We start from the raw sequence: 22,154 nt of genomic DNA on the forward strand, positions 1-22,154 counted from the left end.
GGTGGAAGTACCAACCTAGTGTTAAAACGAACGTGCAAAGAATAAATCAAACGCCCTTAAAACAAAATAAAGGTAAAACAACGATGTCGGACAATTTTGAAGAGTTGGAGGAGAACATGAGATGAAGTGTGACCTCTCCGACGTGATGCCGTTATACGCCGTGAAGAAGAACAACACTGAAGTCGAGCATTCGTGGTTAAAAAGCATATACATTTTTGCTTCTTAAAAATGTCGGATGGTTAGTCTGGATCAGACTTTATTCCTCTGGGATCAGAGTCTATGAAGCTCTTCCTCTGAAACTGAATTGATTTGGACCTTCAGCCGTTGGTTCCCATTGAAGTCCATTATGTGGAGAAAAATCCTGGAATGTTTTCCTCAAAAAACTTCATTTCTTTTCCACTGAAGAAAGAAAGACACGAACATCTTAGATGAGATGGGGGTGTGGAAAATATCAGGACATTTTTATTTTACATTACATTTGTGAAGTAATCCTTTAAAATAGATATTACAGACTCTGAGTCTTTGTACTTTTTTGTAACATATTCACAAAATAAATAGTTGTTTGGTATCATAAAAAAATATTTTAGAGACTCTTTTAAAGGGTTAGTTCAGCCTGTAGTGTAAATTGTGTGATTAACTCCTCCTGTGGTTGGCCAGCCGTCAGACCTCCGCTCATCTTCACACACAGATGAAGATATTAGTGTTGAAATCCGATGGCTCAGAAAGGCCTTCATTGACACCAATGTCATTTCCTCTCTCAAGACCCATAAAGGCACTAAAGACGTCGTTACAAAGCCCATCTCACTACAGCGGCTCTACAATCATTGATGAAGACACGAGAAGAGTTTTTGTTCACAAAAACCGTCAGACAATCACAGAGTCAGTGAATCGATTCATGATTCGGATCGTGTGTCAAACTGCAGAAATCACGTGACTCTGGCGATCCGAATCATGAATCGATTCACTGACTCATTACGGTTCGAAGCTTTGTTCTGAAATCGGCCATCACTATATAAGTCGTTATTTAGTTTTTTTCTATTCTGGCCTCTTCATAAATGATTGTAGAGCCGCTGTAGTGAGATGGGCTTTGTAACGACGTCTTTAGTGCCTTTATGGGTCTTGAGAGAGGAAATGACATTGGTGTCAATGAAGGCCTTTCTGAGCCATCGGATTTCAACACTAATATCTTCATCTGTGTGTGAAGATGAGCGGAGGTCTGACGGCTGGCCAACGGCATGAGGGTAAGTAATGACAGATTTTTTATTTTTGGGTGAACTAACCCTTTAAGGAGAAAGCTACAGTGGTCATCTGCTTAATTAAACGCTGTTAAATGATACAAATGCATATGTATTTGAATTACCATTGGGCACATGGTGCCATTTTAATATGCACAACCAGTTATTTTGGCGACCTATCCCGAACTTGAGAGCGAGCCGAAGCGCTGCAGTCTTCGGTCCGTCGAGTGCAGTGTGAAGTTTGGTGTGTGCAGATGTGACTCTGAGAGGAATAGTTAGCGGCGGCCGGAGGGCAGGAGGGCCAGTTGAGTCTCAAGCGCACTGACAGCTCAGATATCTCCACCACACTTCCCCAGCTGACATCCTGCTACAAGGATACCAAAGATGGTAATTTCAGCGGAAATTTTTGGGCCATGGATTTGTGCGTGCGCTAATGGGAGCTGGCACAGAGTTGCCTATTGTCGCGCGTGACCCCAGGCTAGTGCTTTATTAGCTCCCGCTCTCCCTAATGCGGGGCGACAGCGGGCCCTCCCGGCTGTTTGGGGCCGCTTTGTAACAAATGAAAATTTCAGTGGTGAATTCTTACGCTGGAGAAGGATCGATCTGCGTGTCCTCCAGCTGCAGCGAGAGAGATGGTAGAGGAAAACAACACAACGGCGTGAGGGGAGCTCGCCGTCTTTAGCCCAGGGTTTGGAGTAATGACATTAGCCTGCTCTCCCGCTTGTAGAGAATAAGCTGAATTGACAAGTCGTGTGCTGTGAAATAGATTCAAACGCAAACAGTCGATAAACACCGCCCTGTTTTTATTAGACAGCACTGGTTTGGAGATCTTATGCAGCTGCAGAAAGACCTCGCTTTAGCTGGAAGAACAAGTCCATCCGTCTACTTTAAAGGGTTAGTTCACCCAAAAATGAAATGTCTGTCATTAACTCCTCTCCCTAATGTCGCTCCACACCCGTAAGACCTCCGTTCATCTTCACACACAGTTTAAGATATTTTATATTTAGTCCGAGAGCGTATGCAAGTTTATGCACACTATACTGTCCATGTCCAGAAAGGGAATAAAAACATCATCACAGTAGTCCATATGAGACATCAGTGGGTTAATTAGAGTCTCTTGAAGCATCCAAAATACATTTGGGTCCAAAAATAACAAAAACTACGACTTTATTCAGCATTGGCTTCCCTTCCGGGTTTGTTTTCAAACCTCTTTTTCTTGTTTCCAGTCCAAATATCTAAATATTCTTAAATTAAGATGCATTTACTAGATAAGTAAAATGATATTTGAGATTTTTGCTTGAGAGTTTGGGAAGTCTGTGATAGATAAGATTCCTATACAGCCCGACGTGATGCAGGTGTGTTTGTGCTGCGAGAAGTGTGAGAGAGATATGGAGATGATGATTGTTTGCTACTTGTGATTTCCTAATGACTAGATAACAGGCTGTCAGCTTCCTGTGAGCGCGCTGCACCCCGTCGCAAACACACGCCTGATCGCTGGTAAATATGCCTGAACAGACAGCCAGAGATCAGGAGTTGAAACGAGGGAGGTTTTAAAGACGCCGGCGCTGCGCGTGCTGACGGATCGTTAAAGTTTGATGAAGCGCGCTCGTCTGATTCTTCCCGATCATGCACACACACAGAACAAACGCAAACAAACCAAAAGAGCCAAAATGTCAACAACTCCCAACGCTTCATCTGAGAGAATCTGAGAGAATGAAGAACAGAAAGCGGTTCATTAATGTCACGAGCGGCGGCTTCCTGACTGCCATAAGCATCAATGATTCATCTGCTTTCATAAAACACACCCTCACTGCGCTCACACACTCACCTGGCTCACACTCGCAATCTAAAGTCAACGCTTGGAGATTATATTTAATGGAGGAAAGGAATTATTCAGCTGTTTTCATCAGTCATATGTTACAGTGTATACAATGCTAGTCAAAACTCTCTTCTGCTCACCAAGGCTGTATTTGCACTGCAAAAATGCATTTCTTACTTAGTATTTTTGTCTTCTTTCTAGTCCAAACATCTAAAAATTCTTACATTAAGAAACATTTACTAGACAAGAAAACATTATTGTCTTGTTTTTTGGGGTGAAAACTCAAAATTAAGAGAGTTTTTGCTTAAAATAAGATGAATAATCTGCCAATGGGTTATGAAAAATTATCTTAATTCAAACAGAAAACTATATATTTTTTCTTACCCCACTTGCAGATTATTTATTTTATTTTAAGCAAAAACTCTCTTCATTTTGAGTTGTTTTCCCCCAAAATAAGACAAAAACTTTTGCTTGTCTAGTAAATGCTTCTTAATGTAAGATTTTTTAGATATTTGGACTTAAAACAGGGAAAAAATACTAAGTAAGAATTTTTTTTAGTGTGTCATCACAAATACAGGAAATACAGGGAATATATTGAAATATTATTATAATGTAAAACATGTTTTCTATGTGAATACATACAATTCAACTAGTGTAACTTTAGTGAGTGTTTAGTGTCTCTGTTCGAGCAGAAACAACATCTGCAAAGTTATGACGCTCAAAGCAAGAAGAGATATTTTCTTCTACTGAAATCTCTCTTTAAGGGCTACAACCAGTTAGTGACATCACTATCCCTTACATTTGCATAACCTCTCTCTTCATCAGCAGATATTATAACGGTAATTAAACTAAACTATCCCTGTTCTCTCTTCATCAGCAGATATTATAACGGTAATTAAACTAAACTATCCCTGTTCTCTCTTCATCAGCAGATATTATAACGGTAATTAAACTAAACTATCCCTGTTCTCTCTTCATCAGCAGATATTATAACGGTAATTAAACTAAACTATCCCTGTTCTCTCTTCATCAGCAGATATTATAACCGTAATTAAACTAAACTATCCCTGTTCTCTCTTCATCTGCAGATATTATAACGGTAATTAAACTAAACTATCCCTGTTCTCTCTTCATCAGCAGATATTATAATGGTAATTAAACTAAACTATCCCTGTTCTCTCTTCATCGGCAGATATTATAACCGTAATTAAACTAAACTATCCCTGTTCTCTCTTCATCAGCTGATATTATAACCGTAATTAAACTAAACTATCCCTGTTCTCTCTTCATCAGCAGATATTATAACCGTAATTAAACTAAACTATCCCTGTTCTCTCTTCATCAGCAGATATTATAACCGTAATTAAACTAAACTATCCCTGTTCTCTCTTCATCGGCAGATATTATAACCGTAATTAAACTAAACTATCCCTGTTCTCTCTTCATCTGCAGATATTATAATGGTAATTAAACTAAACTATCCCTGTTCTCTCTTCATCAGCAGATATTATAACCGTAATTAAACTAAACTATCCCTGTTCTCTCTTCATCAGCAGATATTATAACCGTAATTAAACTAAACTATCCCTGTTCTCTCTTCATCAGCAGATATTTTAACCGTAATTAAACTAAACTATCCCTGTTCTCTCTTCATCAGCAGATATTATAACCGTAATTAAACTAAACTATCCCTGTTCTCTCTTCATCAGCAGATATTATAACCGTAATTAAACTAAACTATCCCTGTTCTCTCTTCATCAGCAGATATTATAACCGTAATTAAACTAAACTATCCCTGTTCTCTCTTCATCAGCAGATATTATAACCGTAATTAAACTAAACTATCCCTGTTCTCTCTTCATCAGCAGATATTATAACCGTAATTAAACTAAACTATCCCTGTTCTCTCTTCATCAGCAGATATTTTAACCGTAATTAAACTAAACTATACCTGTTCTCTCTTCATCTGCAGATATTATAACCGTAATTAAACTAAACTATCCCTGTTCTCTCTTCATCAGCAGATATTTTAACCGTAATTAAACTAAACTATCCCTGTTCTCTCTTCATCTGCAGATATTATAATGGTAATTAAACTAAACTATCCCTGTTCTCTCTTCATCGGCAGATATTATAACCGTAATTAAACTAAACTATCCCTGTTCTCTCTTCATCAGCTGATATTATAACCGTAATTAAACTAAACTATCCCTGTTCTCTCTTCATCATCAGATATTATAACCGTAATTAAACTAAACTATCCCTGTTCTCTCTTCATCGGCAGATATTATAACCGTAATTAAACTAAACTATCCCTGTTCTCTCTTCATTCTATGACTGAAGGTCGTTAACTCATAAACTCATCCTCTATCCTTTCAGAAACGTCTCATTCTACATGTCGTTGTTTCTTCTGGAGTCTCTCCATCATTGTCCAACTCCGGTTTGAACATAAGAGCCTGTACAGTTTCTGATATTTTCTGACACCAGCTCTCAAAGCTTCGCCCTCTTCCTGAATGGGGGCGGGAGCAGATGCTCATTTGCATTTAAAGGGACACACACAAAAACGGCATATTTAAAACACATAGACTCTCTGGGGACTTATTTTACACTCACACATTTAATTATTTATTTCTTTGAAAAAAGTTAAACTTTTGAACGGGTCAGTCTGGTGTGAGATGTCAGAGGTCAGACAAGAGCAGCCTTTACTGTCAGTCCAGCGTTTGAGGCGTGATGAGTGTCAGTTTTACACACCTAGACGGCGAGTGTGTGAGAGGTGACACACACCCTGTCAGCGCAGAGAGAGAGAGAGAGAGAGAGACTGATGTGTAACAGACAGGGATCCGTCTCTCTCTCTCTCTCTCTCTCTCTCTCTCTCTCTCTCTCTCTCTCTCTCTCTCTCTCTCTCTCTCTCTCTCTCTCTCTCTCTCTCTCTCTCTCTCTCTCTCTCTCTCTCTCTCTCTCCCCTCCGCTGTCCATCAGGTGTTAGATTGCCCTGTCCCCCGATCCGCTCGCTCCTGTCATCTCTTTCCCTTCACAGGCCCCATCAAAACTTCAAAATAAAAAAGCTGTGACGCTTCCCACAGGAAATATTTCCTTTAGCTTTTCTTCCCTTTATGTCTGTCTCTCGCTCTCTTTACTTTCTCTTTTTTTAACCCGGCCTTGCTTTGATCAAACGTGTCCCTGCCAGGTCCTCGCGTGTGAAATAAATGACAAGAAAAAGATTATTCTCTGACTATAAGATGTTGAGTCGAGGGCAAGTGCATTTTACAATTGTATGATGGTGTGTGTGTGTGCGCGTGTGTGTGTTAGTGTGTGCTTGTGCGTGTGTTTGTGTGCATGCGTGTGTGTGTGTGTGTGTGTGTGAGTGTATGCGTTTCAGTGTGTGTTTCACTGCGTTTCAGTGTGTGTTTGCGTGCGTGTGTGCGTGCGTGTGTGTGAGTGTGTGTGTGTGATGGGTAGGTTTTGGGGCAGTGTAAGGGGATAGAAAATGTGGTTTGTACAGTATTAAAACCATTACGCCTATGGAATGTCCCCACAATTCACAAAAACAAACGTGTGTGAGTGTGAGGGAAAGACAGATGAGACGGGGCTTAAAGAGGCTAACAGCAGGGCACAGCGCTATCATTGGCTCATGTCAGACGCTCATGATGGATGACCCGCGTAAAACAGCCACTGACACCTGACAGAGGAAGAGTCACGCTCACGCCTCGCTCGCACCGCTCATGGGCTTCATCATCCAAGCCTATTATCCTGAACAACAAATGTAGTATGTATTTTAAAGTTTGAGAGTATTTAATTAGCATATTAATTACAACACTTAAAATAATGATTGACTTAACGTAATGATTCTGTCGTCGTCTTCTCCCAAACAAGTTAGATACACTGCAAAAAATGCTTTTCTTACTGAGCATTTTTGTCTTGTTTCTAGTCCAAACATCTAAAAATTCTTAAAACAAGAAGTATTTACTAGACAAGCAAAAGTAATTGTCTTGTTTTGAGAAGATATAACTCAAAATGAAGAGAGTTTTAGCTCAAAATAAGCACAATAATCTGTCAATGAGGTAAGAAAAATAATCTTAAAACAACATTATTTATCTTATTTTAAGCAAAAACTCTCTTCATTTTGAGTCATTTTTCCCCAAAATAAGACAATAATTTTTACTTGTCGAGTAAATGTTTCTTAATGAAAGAATTTTTAGATGTTTGGACTCGAAACAAGACAAAAATACTAAGTAAGAAAAGCATTTTTTGCAGTGTTTTGTTAGTCAGTGGAAAACATAAGGACATTTTATGAAGAATCATCACACAGCTCTTTTTTCTCTACTGTGGCGTATAGTAAAAGTGACAAAGACATGTCAATATAAGCCATAACAGTATCATAAACATAATAGAAGTCCCCCATATGACTACTAAAGTCATCTGTGTGAGGAACAGACTGAAATGTTAACGTTTTGGTGACCATTGACTTCCTAAGAAAGGTTTAGAAACACCTGAGAGAGGGTAAATGATGACAGAATGAACTATCCGTTTTAAGTCATTATTCATTGATAACTACTTTAAACAGTTGACCACTTTTAATGATACTTCTCTGGTGTCTCTGAGCGTGGTAGACGCTGATATGGCAGAAAACAGGTTTGGAATGACATGAGAAACGAGTCGATGAGTGCTGGGCAGTCGCGATGTAATGGAAGTTGTGTCAAATCTTTATTTTTTCCCCCGTATTGGGTTGTACAGCCAACAACAGATTATTGAACACGTATGGCTATGGCAACCCCTTTTGACTTTTATTAATTCCCAGGATATGAATTCTTGATATCAGAAATTGGATTTTTACTTGGAGTACAAGTTGGCTTGAGAAAGCCAGACCATAAAGTTTTTTTTAAAAAAGTCTTAAAAGCTTGAAGTTAAAATGTTTTGAAGTTAAGAAAGTCTTTCAGAAAAATGGATAGACAGACAGACTTGCAGATAGATAGATGGATGGACGGACGGACAGACAGACTTACAGATAGATAGATGGATGGACGTATGGACAGACAGATAGAGGGATGGACGTATGGACAGACAGATAGATGGACGGACGGACGGACAGACAGATGGACGGACAGACAGACTTACAGATAGATAGATGGATGGATGTATGGACAGACAGACAGACTTATAGATAGATAGATGGATGGACATATGGACAGACAGACAGACTTACAGATAGATAGATGGATGGACGTATGGACAGACAGACAGACTTATAGATAGATAGATGGACGGACGGACGGACAGACTTATAGATAGATAGATGGATGGACGTATGGACAGACAGACAGACTTACAGATAGATAGATGGATGGACGTATGGACAGACAGATGGACGGATAGACAGACAGATGGACGGACAGACAGACTTACAGATAGATAGATGGATGGATGTATGGACAGACAGACAGACTTATAGATAGATAGATGGATGGACGTATGGACAGACAGACAGACTTACAGATAGATAGATGGATGGACGTATGGACAGACAGATGGACGGACAGACAGACAGATGGACGGACAGACAGACTTACAGATAGATAGATGGATGGACGTATGGACAGACAGACAGACTTACAGATAGATAGATGGATGGACGTATGGACAGACAGACAGACTTATAGATAGATAGATGGACGGACGGACGGACAGACTTATAGATAGATAGATGGATGGATGGACGGACGGACGGACAGACAGACTTATAGATAGATAGATGGATGGACAGACAGACTTATAGATAGATAGATGGACGGACAGACAGACTTATAGATAGATAGAATGATAAATAGATAGATAGATAGATAGATAGATAGATAGATAGATAGATAGATAGATAGATAGATAGATAGATAGATAGATAGATAGATAGATAGATAGATAGATAGATAGATAGATAGATAGATAGATAGGAGAATCCTTTTATAATGTTTCAATAAAATAATTTAAATAATAAAACATAAGATCTATAACATGCATTTCAGTCAATATCACAAAGTGATGTCAAGAAGAAGCTTATACAAACAACACTGGACAAAGTTGCAGAAAAATGTTGAACACAATCAAATTATATCAATTTTAAAATCTTGAATTTATAAACATAACTCGTGGCAGTTTAATAACCCTGATCCGACCTGCTCTCAGCTAATATACGAATCCTGTTCCATTCACTCGCCAATTTACCCACCGCTCCACTAAAAGCACTCGTGTGTGTGTGTGTGTGTGTGTGTGTGTGTGTGTGTGTGTGTGTGTGTGTGTGTGTGTGTGTCAGTGGCTCTAATGAACTGAGATGAATGTCGTTTGTCTGCATGTTCAACACAAACCAACAAGGCTTTCTGCTGCCTCCTCAAAGAGCCCGGTCTGCCTCAGCTTTGTTTTCTGAGGAACAAATAAGCGCAGCCGTACACATTAATGCCCCTGAGTCGCTTCATTAGTGGGAAAGCCAGAGTATTATAGTGCTCCGCTGATGGACTCGCTCATAAGCAGCATGTTTTATATCACACACACATCCGTCGACATGGAGAAGGACGCAATCTGGACACTGAAGGATTCGGTCAATGCACTTTTCAAGCAAAACATCTTTTGATTTTGGGGTGAAATATGAGCTGGCCGTGCTCTGGGAGGGTCGGGATCCACCCGCTGTAATAACCGTCTGGAGGCGGAGGCTTTATATGTCAGCGAGTGATGGACGAAAGCAGGCGCTCCGGTAAATGTCACATTTAAAATAATACATGAGAAGTAAAAGAGCGGTTTACAGACGTGATGTCACCACAAGGCTCAAAACAAGGCAACAAGAAAGGGGTGTGTGTGTGTGTGTGTGTGTGACATATGAGGACACAAATGTGTATAATGCCATGGGTATGACACAGGTATTACAGGAGAGGGTGAAATATGAGGACATTACCCATGGCCCCACTTTACAAAAGGCTTATAAATCACACAGGAGGAGTTTTTATGAGAAAGTAAAGATGCTGAATGTTTCCTGTGATGGGTAGGTGTGTGCGTGCGTGCGTGTGTGTGTGTGTGTGTGTGTGTGTGTGTGTGTGTGTGTGTGTGTGTGTGTGTGTGTGTGTGTGTGTGTGTGCGTGCGTGGGTGCGTGCGTGCGTGCGTGATGTGTGTGTGTGATGGGTAGGTTTAGGGGTAGGGGCAGTGTGTGTGTGTGTGTGTGTGTGTGTGTGTGTGTGTGTGTGTGTGAGATGGGTAGGTTTAGGGGTAGGGGCAGTGTGTGTGTGTGTGTGTGTGTGTGTGTGTGAGAGAGAGATGGGTAGGTTTAGGGTCAATGAAGGGGGATCAAAACTACGGTTTATACAGTATAAAAACCATTACGGCTATCGAATGTCCCCACATTTCACAAAAGCAAACGTGTGTGTGTGTGTGTGTGTGTGTGTGTGTGTGTGTGTGTGTGTGTGTGTTTGGAGTTTGGCTCTGCAAGGGCAGTGCTTTTGTGTATTAGTGCCATTGTGATTCGATTACTTGGTAAAATGTAATTTTGCCGTGTTGCTGTTAGCGGTGTCTCTCACACACACACACACACACACACACACACACACACACACACACACACACACACACACACACACACACACACACACACACACACACACACATGCTGGAATCAGATTACGGTATTAAAATAAGCAGGCTTTGATTGCACAGGGATGCCAGCACCTCCTCCTGCAGGAACACACAATAAATCAATTAACTCTCATTCCTTCCTTTATTCCATTAAGACGCTGCACAGGTCGCTCGTTTACAGGAACGCACGCCAACAGAGTTATTCAGAAAATTAAAAAACATTCTACAGCTGCTGATTATACTGTTAAAGTTCATCGTGATGCGTTTTTAAATAATCAGTGCGACAGGTGTGCGAGCCGGGGTAAGATGACCCGCACACCTTCATTATTTCTCCTGACCGTAAATGCCACACGATCCCAACACTTGATGAATGGCGGTGCTATTTTAACATTTGTGATCATGTGATCAGTCAAAACTGGTTATTTTATTTAGGGTTAACCCTCACTATTAACTAGTGTCTTATGATCATGCATATTACTAGGATATTGTCTGTTTATGAGCACTTCTAAAGCTCATATTAATGCCTTATTCTGCATGAGCTTATTCTACATCCCTTAATCCGACCCAATACCTAAACTTAAACGCTACAAAAACTACCCTACTAACTATTAATAAGCAGTAAATTAGGAGTTTATTGAGGCAAATGTCGGAGTTAATAGTGGATATGTGTTCCCCACACTAACGTGTTACCAAACTTTTAAATATATTAATATTAAATATCAACGTTTTTGTGGCATTTGTGGACACTTTGATGGTTTTAGATGTGTGGAGTTAAATGTGTGTTTTTATATGGACATGAAAGGATAAAGTTGTTTGGGGTAAGATGGGCCACCAAAATTGGCACAGAAGCCCAAGTGACATGTTATTACTAGTGTTGTTGGTATTAATTCATTAATTTAATACTTCACATGATTATTATTTTTGAGACAAGTTCACTTTTCTTTAAAACCTATCGGATAATTGACTAATTCAATTTGAATTTGTGTTTCCTTTTAATTAAAACACGGCCAGTTATGATTATTATCAATGTTGAAAACAGCTCGTATTTTGTGGAAACTGTCATACATTTGATTTTTTTGGGGGGATTCTTTGATGAATAGAAAGTTCAGAAGAAGAACAGCGTTTATTTGAAAGGAATCTGTTGTGACATTATAAATGTCATTTTTGATCAATTTAACGCGTCCTTGCTGAATACAAGTATTCATTTCTTTACAAAAAAATGTGGTTAATCAGTGGTGTTATTGTGCAGTCAAATATTAAGTAATAAAAACACATTTAAATGTAAATTGTGTGCTTTATATACAAGTGTCACCAACCAGAACTGCAAAAATGATCATTTAGGATCGGCGTTTCATAAACACAATGCAAAAAATGCTCTTCTCATTCAGTATTTTTGTCTTGTTTCCAGTCCAAATATTCAAATATTCTCAAATCAAGATGCATTTACTAGATCAGTAAAATGACGAGATATTTGTTCTTGTTTTCTGGGGAAAAATATTAAAATTAGTTTTTGCTTAAAACAGGCAAAATGATCTGCCAATGGGGTGAGAAAAATAATCTTATTTCTGTTTGGGACGGAAACAAGAAACAAGATTTCAATCAGAAATAAGATTATTTTGCCTGTTTTAAGCAAAAACTCACTTCATTTTGATTTGATTTTTAACAAAACAAAAAATTATATCTTATGTCGTTTTACTGATCTAGTAAATGCATCTTGATTTAAGAATTATTCGATATTTAGACTGGAAACAAGACACAATGACAAAGTAAGAAGAGCATTATTTTGCTGTGCCCTTTCCCCGTCTTATGCCGAAGCTTCTCTGCATGTCCTGTCCTTGAGCAGTTCTGTTCCTGACCACATGTTTAAGAGTCACATCTGCTCATCACATGAGCGTTTATGGACGTAACAGGCGTGTGATTGGTGTGTTGGTTTGTGTTGTTTCTGAGCTTTATGTGGGCTGGTTAATTAGCTGAAACAAATAGAGAGTTCAGGAGCCATCTGGGGTGGAAAGAGAGAGTGTGTGTGTGTGTGTGTGTGTGTCCATCTGATCGTCTCTCAGCTTGAGCTGTCCGTCGCTCCAGTGGACAGTCTCGCAGCTTTAAACGCCAAAATCAATGCCAAGCTGATGAGGCCAAAACCTTTCACTTTATTTTAAGGTTCAGTTATTAACTAGTGTCTTATGATCATGCATATTACTAGGATATTGTCTGTTTATGAGCACTTATAAAGCTCATATTAATGCCTTATTCTGCATGAGCTTATTCTACATCCCTTAATCCGACCCAATACCTAAACTTAACCGCTACAAAAACTACCTTACTAACTATTAATAAGCAGTAAATTAGGAGTTTATTGAGGCAGAAGTTGGAGTTAATAGTGAATATGTGTTGTGTTACCAAACTCTAAAAGATTCGGGGTAAAAAAAATAACCCGATGTTGGGTCAGATGTTGTTTTAACCCAGCGATTGGGTTGCACTGCAAAAAATGCTTTTCTTACTCAGTATTTTTGTCTTGTTTCTAGTCAAAATATCTGAAAATTCTTACATCAAGAAGTATTTACTAGACAAGTAAAAGTAATTGTCTTGTTTTGGGGAAAATAACTCAAAATGAAGAGAGTTTTTGCTTAAAATAAGATAAATAATCTGCCAATGGGGTGAGAAAAATAATCTTAATTCAAACAGAAAACAATAATGTGTACTTGTCAAGTAAATGTTTCTTAATGTAAGAATTTTTTAGATATTTTGACTAGAAACAAGACAAAAATACTACGTAAGAAAAGCATTTTTTGCAGTGTGTCTTAAGCAAATATTAACCCAACCACAGATTTAAAACAACCCAATCAATGGGTTAAACCAACCCAGTTGATAGGTTAGTCCATATTTGACCCAACATTGGGTTAAAACAGCCAAGCATTTTTTAGAGTGCAACCTTTTATAGCAAAAACTCTCTTCATTTTGAGGTTTTTTTCCCCAAAACAAAACAAATTAGTAAATGTTTCTTATTGTAAGAATTTTTCATATTTTCCATATTTGACCCAACATTGGGTTAAAACAACCCAGCATTTTTTTTAGAGTTCAACCTTTTATATGTCACCAAAACAGGTGTCAGGATGTGTTGTGCTGCTGCTGTTTTAAGCGGCTCTTCTATGCGTCATCTTGCATGATTTATTCATCATCATAAAGTCATCAGCAGTGTCCAGACTCTCGGAGACCATCTCTAAAGATCAGCATGGAGGATGTCTACACTTTCTGTTTCTCCCCTCCAGTAGAAAACACATGACTAGCTTGTTTTATGTACGGATGAGATGTGTCTCCGCTTGTCTGTGTAGCCAAATGTATCCGCGAACGCTCACACACTTACTAAAGCGCCGTCTGGAGCGTCTGCTGTGCTGTGATACATTTGCATGTACATCTGCAGTATTGTTCTGGTTTGCTTGTTGATTTGTGCTTTTTGTGCTTAGTGAACATTAACGGTAATTAAAAAAAGTGCTTTTTTGATACAAACGGCTAGCTGGAACATTTACTGATATTAAAATGAATTAACAAATGACCAGCCAACACTAGTTCGATGTTCAGCAACAATGTTAAACTATAGCAATTATATTTTAAACATTCTAGTTAAACATTTAGGGCCCTATCTTGCACCCAGCGCAATTGACTTTGTACACCGACGCATGTGTCATTCCTATTTTGCACCCGCGCAAAGCACGTCGCTAAACTAGTGAATGAACTTGCGCTCCCTGGGCGGTTCAGCGCAAAAAGGAGGCGTGTTCCGGCGCAAACAATCCCTGGAGCTATTTTGCTGTTCCATTAAACAATTGCGCCACTGACCAGAAAAAACTCAGTCTAAAGTCAGCGGCACGTCGCGCGTTGTTCATTATGCTATTTTAAAGGCGCATGCTTGACCATAATGTATAGCGTGCACAACGCGCAGACACTTTGCTCATGTAATCGACACAGATGCAACAGTTATTTTTGCAAATCATAAATTGTTACACTAAAAAAATATGAACACATGAGATGACGGAAATCATTGTGGTGTGCCACGAAGATGTGAAAAAATAGGCATAAATCTAGCTTACAAATTATTCAGGCTAATTGTAGTAAATAAGGATCAGACCTGTTTGCCCAATAGTGGCAAGACATATATGTATATAAGGACATCTGACAAACTGGTTTGTCCGTCAAGAACCAGGAAAAAAAATCGACTGAAATACTGAAAAAACTGTTTAACCGCCGCTATTTTGGGTGGGTTTCTCCCATCCCCATACAACACAACTCCTCTGTCCTTCACTGCTCTTCAAGAACATCAGTCTCCTCGGCTGTGAACCGCTCCTGGCGTGCGTCTGGTAAATACGCCATAATAATAGCGACCCGTAATGGAACTTGCGCAGCTGCTTTTAAAGGGAATGTTGGATGACGCTCTGATTGGTTTATTCACGTTACGCCCAAACCACACCTATGAATAATGAAGCTACTTCAGACCAACCCATTTTAGATCAAGAGCCATTTATCCCGCCGGGAAAATAGCAACAGCGCCGAGACCCGCCCACAAAGTTACTTGCGCTTCACGCTTTGACACTTGCGTTTCAGATCGTTAAAATAGGGCCCTTAAAGTATTTTAGTCAAAATGGCTGAATTATAATTTTTTGGAAATGTGACTATTACTTTTGACCAAACTTTTTGAGTACCTTCAGAGCATGGTCCCGATAACACATACCGAGTTTCAGAACGTTATCAATGTGAAGAGCTCATTTTTTAACTCATTTTTGTTATCGGTTACTTTTCTTTTTTTACTATAGTCCGTGATTTGTAAGCGAACACATTGTGGAGTTTGCGTGACTTAACCAGCTCCATATGTTCCTCTTTTCTGACGTACTAAGTTTGCTCGATAGCTCAGCTGCTACAGATTTGACCTTGCGATGCTGAAAAACGAGTGATGATAAAAGAGCTCAAAGACGAGTTTAAAACACAAGATAAAATGACATCGACACAATCTTATTTTTGTCACATTTGCTTTTGTTAACACTATCGGGTCGGTTTAGGGTTTAGTGTGTGTGTACGTTAAAAAACCCACGTAACAAAACTTCAGATTCACACACATCTGTTCCAGAAAAAGCTTTTAGTGCCACCCAGTGTTCATTTCTCTTTGAAACGGTCGCGATATGTACGTATTGGTATTTTGTGCAAAAACGTTGCCACACACTGCAAAAATGCTTTTCTTGGTATTGTTGTCTTGTTTCTAGTCAAAAATTAAAAAAATTCTTACATTAAGAAACAATTACTAGACAAGTAAAAGTAATTGTCTTGTTTTGGGAAAAATAACTCAAAATGAAGAGAGTTTTTGCAAGTGGGGTGAGCAAAATAATCTTTAATCAAACAGAAAACAAGATTATTATTCTTACCCCATTGCCAGATTTTGAGTATTTTTTTCCCAAAACAAGACAATAATTTTTACTTGTCTAGTAAATGTTTCTAAATTTAAGCATTTTTAGATATTTTGGAGAAAATAAAAAATAAATTTGCAGTGCATTTTGTTTTTTTTACATGACATTTTGGATGAAACAGTTAGTTGAGATTGATCGTTACTCTTCCAGAGCCCCCGAGACCCATCGCTCCACCACAGCTGCTGGGCGTCGGGCCGACATACCTGCTAATCCAGCTAAACGCTAACTCCATTTTTGGGGACGGCCCCATCATCCTGAAGGAGGTGGAGTACAGGATGACATCCGGAAGCTGGACCGAGACCCACGCCGTCAACTCGCCCAATTACAAACTCTGGCACCTGGATCCTGACACGGAGTACGAGATCCGAGTTCTGCTGACCCGTCCGGGAGAGGGTGGAACCGGGCAGCCTGGGCCGGCCCTCATCACCAGAACCAAATGTGCAGGTTAGTCGCTCAGTGTGACGTGATTGATAGCTGATTAATCGGCAATTCTTATTGAAAATGAACGACTTCCTGTTGCATTGCCTTTGCAAATCACTGTTAGTGCAAACAACCCTTCCAAAAATGCATGACCTTCCTTCTGTGGAAAACTATTTTTCTCCGACAAAAGTCTGTGGGTTCAAAACAACATTGACTTTCATTATATGGACAGGTTTGGAAAGACATAAGGGTGTGTGCAATGCAAAAAATGCTCTTATTTAGTATTTTTGTCTTTTTTCCAGTCCAAATATCTAAATATTCTTAAATCAAGATGCATTTACTCGATAAGTAAAATGACATGAGATATTTTTTCTTGTTTTCTTGATGAAAAATATAAAAATGAAGTGAGTTTTTGCTTAAAACAGGCAAAATGATCTGCCAATGGGGTGAGAAAAATAATCTTATTTCTGTTTGGGACGGAAACAAGAAACAAGATTTCAATCAGAAATCAGATTATTTTTCTCACCCCATTGGCAGATCATTTTGCCTGTTTTAAGCAAAAACTCACTTCATTTAGATTTTATTTTCAACAAAACTAGAAAAAATCATTATTTACATGCTAAATGCATCTTGATTTAAGAATTTTTAGATATTTAGACTAGAAACAAGACAAAATACTGAGTAAGAAGAGCATTTTTTGCAGTGTATATGATTCAAAAATGTTCATTTTAGGGTGAATTGCCCCTTGAAGTGTAAATACAGGAGGTTTGGGCCTAGTTTGCACAGGTGCTTTAGGTATTACTTTTGTGGACACACTTCTGCTCTGATCATACACACATAAACACACACAAAAGGTGCAAAATGCAGGCTCCCCTGGAGCAGATGGAGGTTCGGGTTCAGCTGCAATTTCACAACGAACCATAAGAGACATTGAAACAAGGGTCTGCCTGTTCACCTCCACTAAAACTGCCCCCCCTCGGTGTGTCGTATTTGCACATAAATAATTGCCTGGAGCTTCTTCAGAAACATAATTGGAAAATAAAAGTAAACAAGAGAGCGTGTAGAGACAGCTATCGACGACGCCACTTGCCGTGTGTGTGTGTGTTTATATGTTAATCATGACTCAAACCATGCGCCCACCGCCCTTGTGAAATTGGACGCGTATGAGAGCAAACACTCAGTCACACTGCACATAAGGGCCTTGTGATGCCATTCTCTCCGCGGGTTTCCATGGAGCCCGTATTAAACGTGGCAAGACTCGGTGAGGACAGATATACAGATCGTATGAGGAGGCACGGAGCGACTTCTGGAGAGAGGGAGATGGAGGGAGAGAGAGAGAGAGAGAGAGAGAGAGAGAGAGAGAGAGAGAGACTACGAACTTTGTAAATATTAGAAGATTGGACTCTTTTATTGCTATGTTTATTTTCATGTAATGTTCTATTTTTATTTCTATTTATTTTTATTTTTTAATAGTATAGTGTTACGGCCATGTGTCCTCTAAAACGTTTTTAACCAGCTGAAAACGCCTCGCTGTGAGCGCTTGAGCGTTTTGGCAGGCAGCGTTTTTTTTTTTTTTTTTCATTTGAGACTCTTAGCTTAGGAAGTGTTACTAATTTCACAGGTAATTTGTTTCTGTATTGATTCTATATAAATAGAATATATATAAGCTCTGGCTCTTATTAAATAATTTTCATCTGTTCACCACGCAGAATGTGGCGGTTGGTCTAATGTAGTATTTGTCCCACCCCTTCTCCACTGTGATTGGACAGCTGGGTAAAAAGTGACAGTAGGGAGTGCTGCGTTTTACTCAAAGTTGAACATTCTTCAACTCTCGGCAACCAGTAAAAACGCCTAACGCTTGAGCCTGAAATACTCGCTCAACGCTTAAACCTGAAATGCTCGCTCAACGCTTAAACCTGAAATACTCGCTCAATGCTTAAGCCTGAAATACTCGCTCAGCGCATTAGCCTGAAATACTCGCTCAGCGCTTAAGCCTGAAATACTCGCTCAGCGCTTAAGCCTGAAATACTCGCTCAGCGCTTAAGCCTGAAATACTCGCTCAGCGCTTAAACCTGAAACACTCGCTCGGTGCTTAAGCCTGAAATACTCGCTCAGCGCTTAAGCCTGAAATACTCGCTCAGCGCTTGAGCCTGAAATACTCGCTCAGCGCTTAAGCCTGAAATACTCGCTCAGCGCTTAAGCCTGAAATACTCGCTCAGCGCTTGAGCCTGAAATACTCGCTCAGCGCTTAAACCTGAAATACTCGCTCAGCGCTTAAGCCTGAAATACTCGCTCAGCGCTTAAGCCTGAAATACTCGCTCAGTGCTTAAACCTGAAATACTCGCTCAACGCTTAAGCCTGAAATACTCGCTCAGCGCTTAAGCCTGAAATACTCGCTCAGCGCTTGAGCCTGAAATACTCGCTCAGCGCTTAAACCTGAAACACTCGCTCGGTGCTTAAGCCTGAAATACTCGCTCAGTGCTTAAACCTGAAATACTCGCTCAGCGCTTAAGCCTGAAATACTCGCTCAGCGCTTAAGCCTGAAATACTCGCTCAGTGCTTAAACCTGAAATACTCGCTCAACGCTTAAACCTGAAATACTCGCTCAACGCTTAAGCCTGAAATACTCGCTCAGCGCATTAGCCTGAAATACTCGCTCAACACTTGAGCCTGAAATACTCGCTCAGCGCTTGAGCCTGAAATACTCGTTTAGCGCTTAAGCCTGAAATACTCGTTTAGCGCTTAAGCCTGAAATACTTGCTCAGCGCTTAAGCCTGAAATAATCGCTCAGCGCTTAAGCCTGAAATACTCGCTCAGTGCTTAAACCTGAAATACTCGCTCAGCGCTTAAGCCTGAAATACTCGCTCAACGTTTAAGCCTGAAATACTCGCTCAACGCTTAAACCTGAAATACTCGCTCAGCGCTTAAGCCTGAAATACTCGCTCAACGGTTAAGCCTGAAATACTCGCTCAGTGCTTGAGCCTGAAATACTCGCTCAGCGCTTAAGCCTGAAATACTCGCTCAGTGCTTAAGCCTGAAATACTCGCTCAGCGCTTAAGCCTGAAATACTCGCTCAGCGCTTAAGCCTGAAATACTCGCTCAGCGCTTAAGCCTGAAATACTCGCTCAACGTTTAAGCCTGAAATACTCGCTCAGCGCTTAAACCTGAAATACTCGCTCAGCGCTTAAGCCTGAAATACTCGCTCAGTGCTTAAACCTGAAATACTCGCTCAGTGCTTGAGCCTGAAATACTCGCTCAGCGCTTAAGCCTGAAATACTCGCTCAGCGCTTAAGCCTGAAATACTCGCTCAACGCTTAAACCTGAAATACTCGCTCAGCGCTTAAGCCTGAAATACTCGCTCAGCGCTTAAGCCTGAAATACTCGCTCAGTGCTTAAACCTGAAATACTCGCTCAGCGCTTAAGCCTGAAATACTCGCTCAGTGCTTAAACCTGAAATACTCGCTCAGTGCTTGAGCCTGAAATACTCGCTCAGCGCTTAAGCCTGAAATACTCGCTCAGCGCTTAAGCCTGAAATACTCGCTCAACGCTTAAACCTGAAATACTCGCTCAGCGCTTAAGCCTGAAATACTCGCTCAGCGCTTAAGCCTGAAATACTCGCTCAGTGCTTGAGCCTGAAATACTCGCTCAGCGCTTAAGCCTGAAATACTCGCTCAGCGCTTAAACCTGAAATACTCGCTCAACGGTTAAGCCTGAAATACTCGCTCAGTGCTTAAGCCTGAAATACTCACTCAGTGCTTAAGCCTGAAATACTCGTTCAGTGCTTAAGCCTGAAATACTCGCTCGGCGCTTAAGCCTGAAATACTCGCTCGGCGCTTAAGCCTGAAATACTCGCTCGGCGCTTAAGCCTGAAATACTCGCTCAGCGCTTAAGCCTGAAATACTCGCTCAACGCTTAAACCTGAAATACTCGCTCAGCGCTTAAGCCTGAAATACTCGTTTAGCGCTTAAGCCTGAAATACTCGCTCAACGCTTAAGCCTGAAATACTAGTTTAGCGCTTAAGCCTGAAATACTCGCTCAGTGCTTAAGCCTGAAATACTCGTTTAGCACTTAAGCCTGAAATACTCTCTCAACGCTTAAACCTGAAATGCTCGCTCAACGCTTGAGCCTGAAATACTCGTTTAGCGCTTAAGCCTGAAATACTCTCTCAACGCTTAATCCTGAAATGCTCGCTCAACGCTTGAGCCTGAAATACTCGCTCAGTGCTTGAGCCTGAAATACTCGCTCCACGCTTAAGCCTGAAATACTCGCTCAGTGCTTGAGCCTGAAATACTCGCTCAGCGCTTGAGCCTGAAATACGCTTAAGCGTGAATCAAATAGCCAGGCGTTCTAAAAACGCGGCGCTCCCATTGAAAACAATTGAAACCGCCAGCCAGCTGCATGAAAAAACGCTTTGGTAGACACACAGCCTATGAATGCTTTGGCAATGTAAAGATTTATTTCACCATTCCAATAAAGCTATTTGATTCTGAATGAGAGAGAGAGAGAGAGAGAGAGAGAGAGAGAGAGAGAGAGAGAGAGAGAGAGAGAGAGAGAGAGAGAGAGAGAGAGAGAGAGAGAGAGAGAGGCATATGCATGGTTTCATTACAGAGAGATGCTCTGTGTCCCCAGTGGCGGCCCCGCTCTGATTGAAATTCAAACAGGAGCCCCTCTCCCCCATCAATCGCATTTGAACTTTCATATTATTATTTTTTTTATTTTGGCAAAAGACGTTTTCCAGGTCTGCTTTAGACGTGGCTTTAGATGGAGCGCTCGCTGGCTTTTTCATCTCCCTCTAGCCAATCACACGCTTATCTCACCTCGGACAGGGGAACCGAGTGGAACCGCTGAATTTACACAATTACATTTAGATTGGAGCCAGTCTGCCGAGTGCTCGCTCGAAAACCACACTCTCTCTTCTCTCTCGTCTCTATCTGTCGGTTAGTTTCCTGCTAAACCGTGTTGTCTGGCGCTTGTGTGGCGTGTGCATATTTCACATTTATCAATATTATGTTTGGCAGCAGAGTTTATCTTGGTTGTGGGTCTGCATTCTGAAAAGGGCGACAGAGAAGAGGCGTAACTCTCTGAACCAACATCGGCTCTAGTGTGTCTGAGCACAACTGATTCTTTCCACTTAAACACACACTGAAGCTTCCCTGTGAGTGTGTTCGTGTGTGTGTGTGTGTGTGTGTGTGTGTGTGTGAGCCTGTTTATGTGGTTTATGAGGACACAAATTTGTATAACTACATGGGTATTACACTGGTATTACACTATAAATGTGGTTTATGAGGACATATCAAATGTCCTCATAATTCAAATGGCCTTAAAAACATACTAAATTATGTTTTTTTGAGAAAGTAAAAATGCAGAATGTTTCCTGTGATGGGTAGGTTTAGGGGCAGTGTGTGTGTGTGTGTGTGTGTGTGTGTGTGTGTGTGTGTGTGTGTGTGTGTGTGTGTGTGTGTGTGTGTGTATGATGGGTAGGTTTATGGGGTTGGGGTTAGTGTGGGTGTGTGTATGATGGGTAGGTTTATGGGGTTGGGGTTAGTGTGTGTGTGTGTGTGTGTGTGTGTGTGTGTGTGTGTGTGTGTGTGTGTGTGTGTGTGTGTGTTGAGCTCACAATCAGA

General features: G+C 40.4%; 1 protein-coding gene across 20 annotated transcripts in view; it reads left to right on the top strand.

Annotated features, from left to right (window-relative positions):
• ptprk (protein tyrosine phosphatase receptor type K) overlaps window positions 1–22,154 on the top strand; it is a 278,449-nt gene that overhangs the window by 134,798 nt on the left and 121,497 nt on the right. For all 20 annotated transcript variants that reach the window (XM_067416690.1, XM_067416688.1, XM_067416697.1 and 17 more), the window contains one exon: window positions 16,261–16,554. In XM_067416690.1, coding sequence (XP_067272791.1) covers window positions 16,261–16,554 — 294 coding nt within the window. The remainder of the gene's footprint in view (window positions 1–16,260; window positions 16,555–22,154) is intronic.

The sequence above is a fragment of the Pseudorasbora parva genome, chromosome 15 (assembly GCF_024679245.1).
Source record: "Pseudorasbora parva isolate DD20220531a chromosome 15, ASM2467924v1, whole genome shotgun sequence".
In the NCBI taxonomy this organism is placed as follows: Eukaryota; Metazoa; Chordata; class Actinopteri; order Cypriniformes; family Gobionidae; genus Pseudorasbora; species Pseudorasbora parva.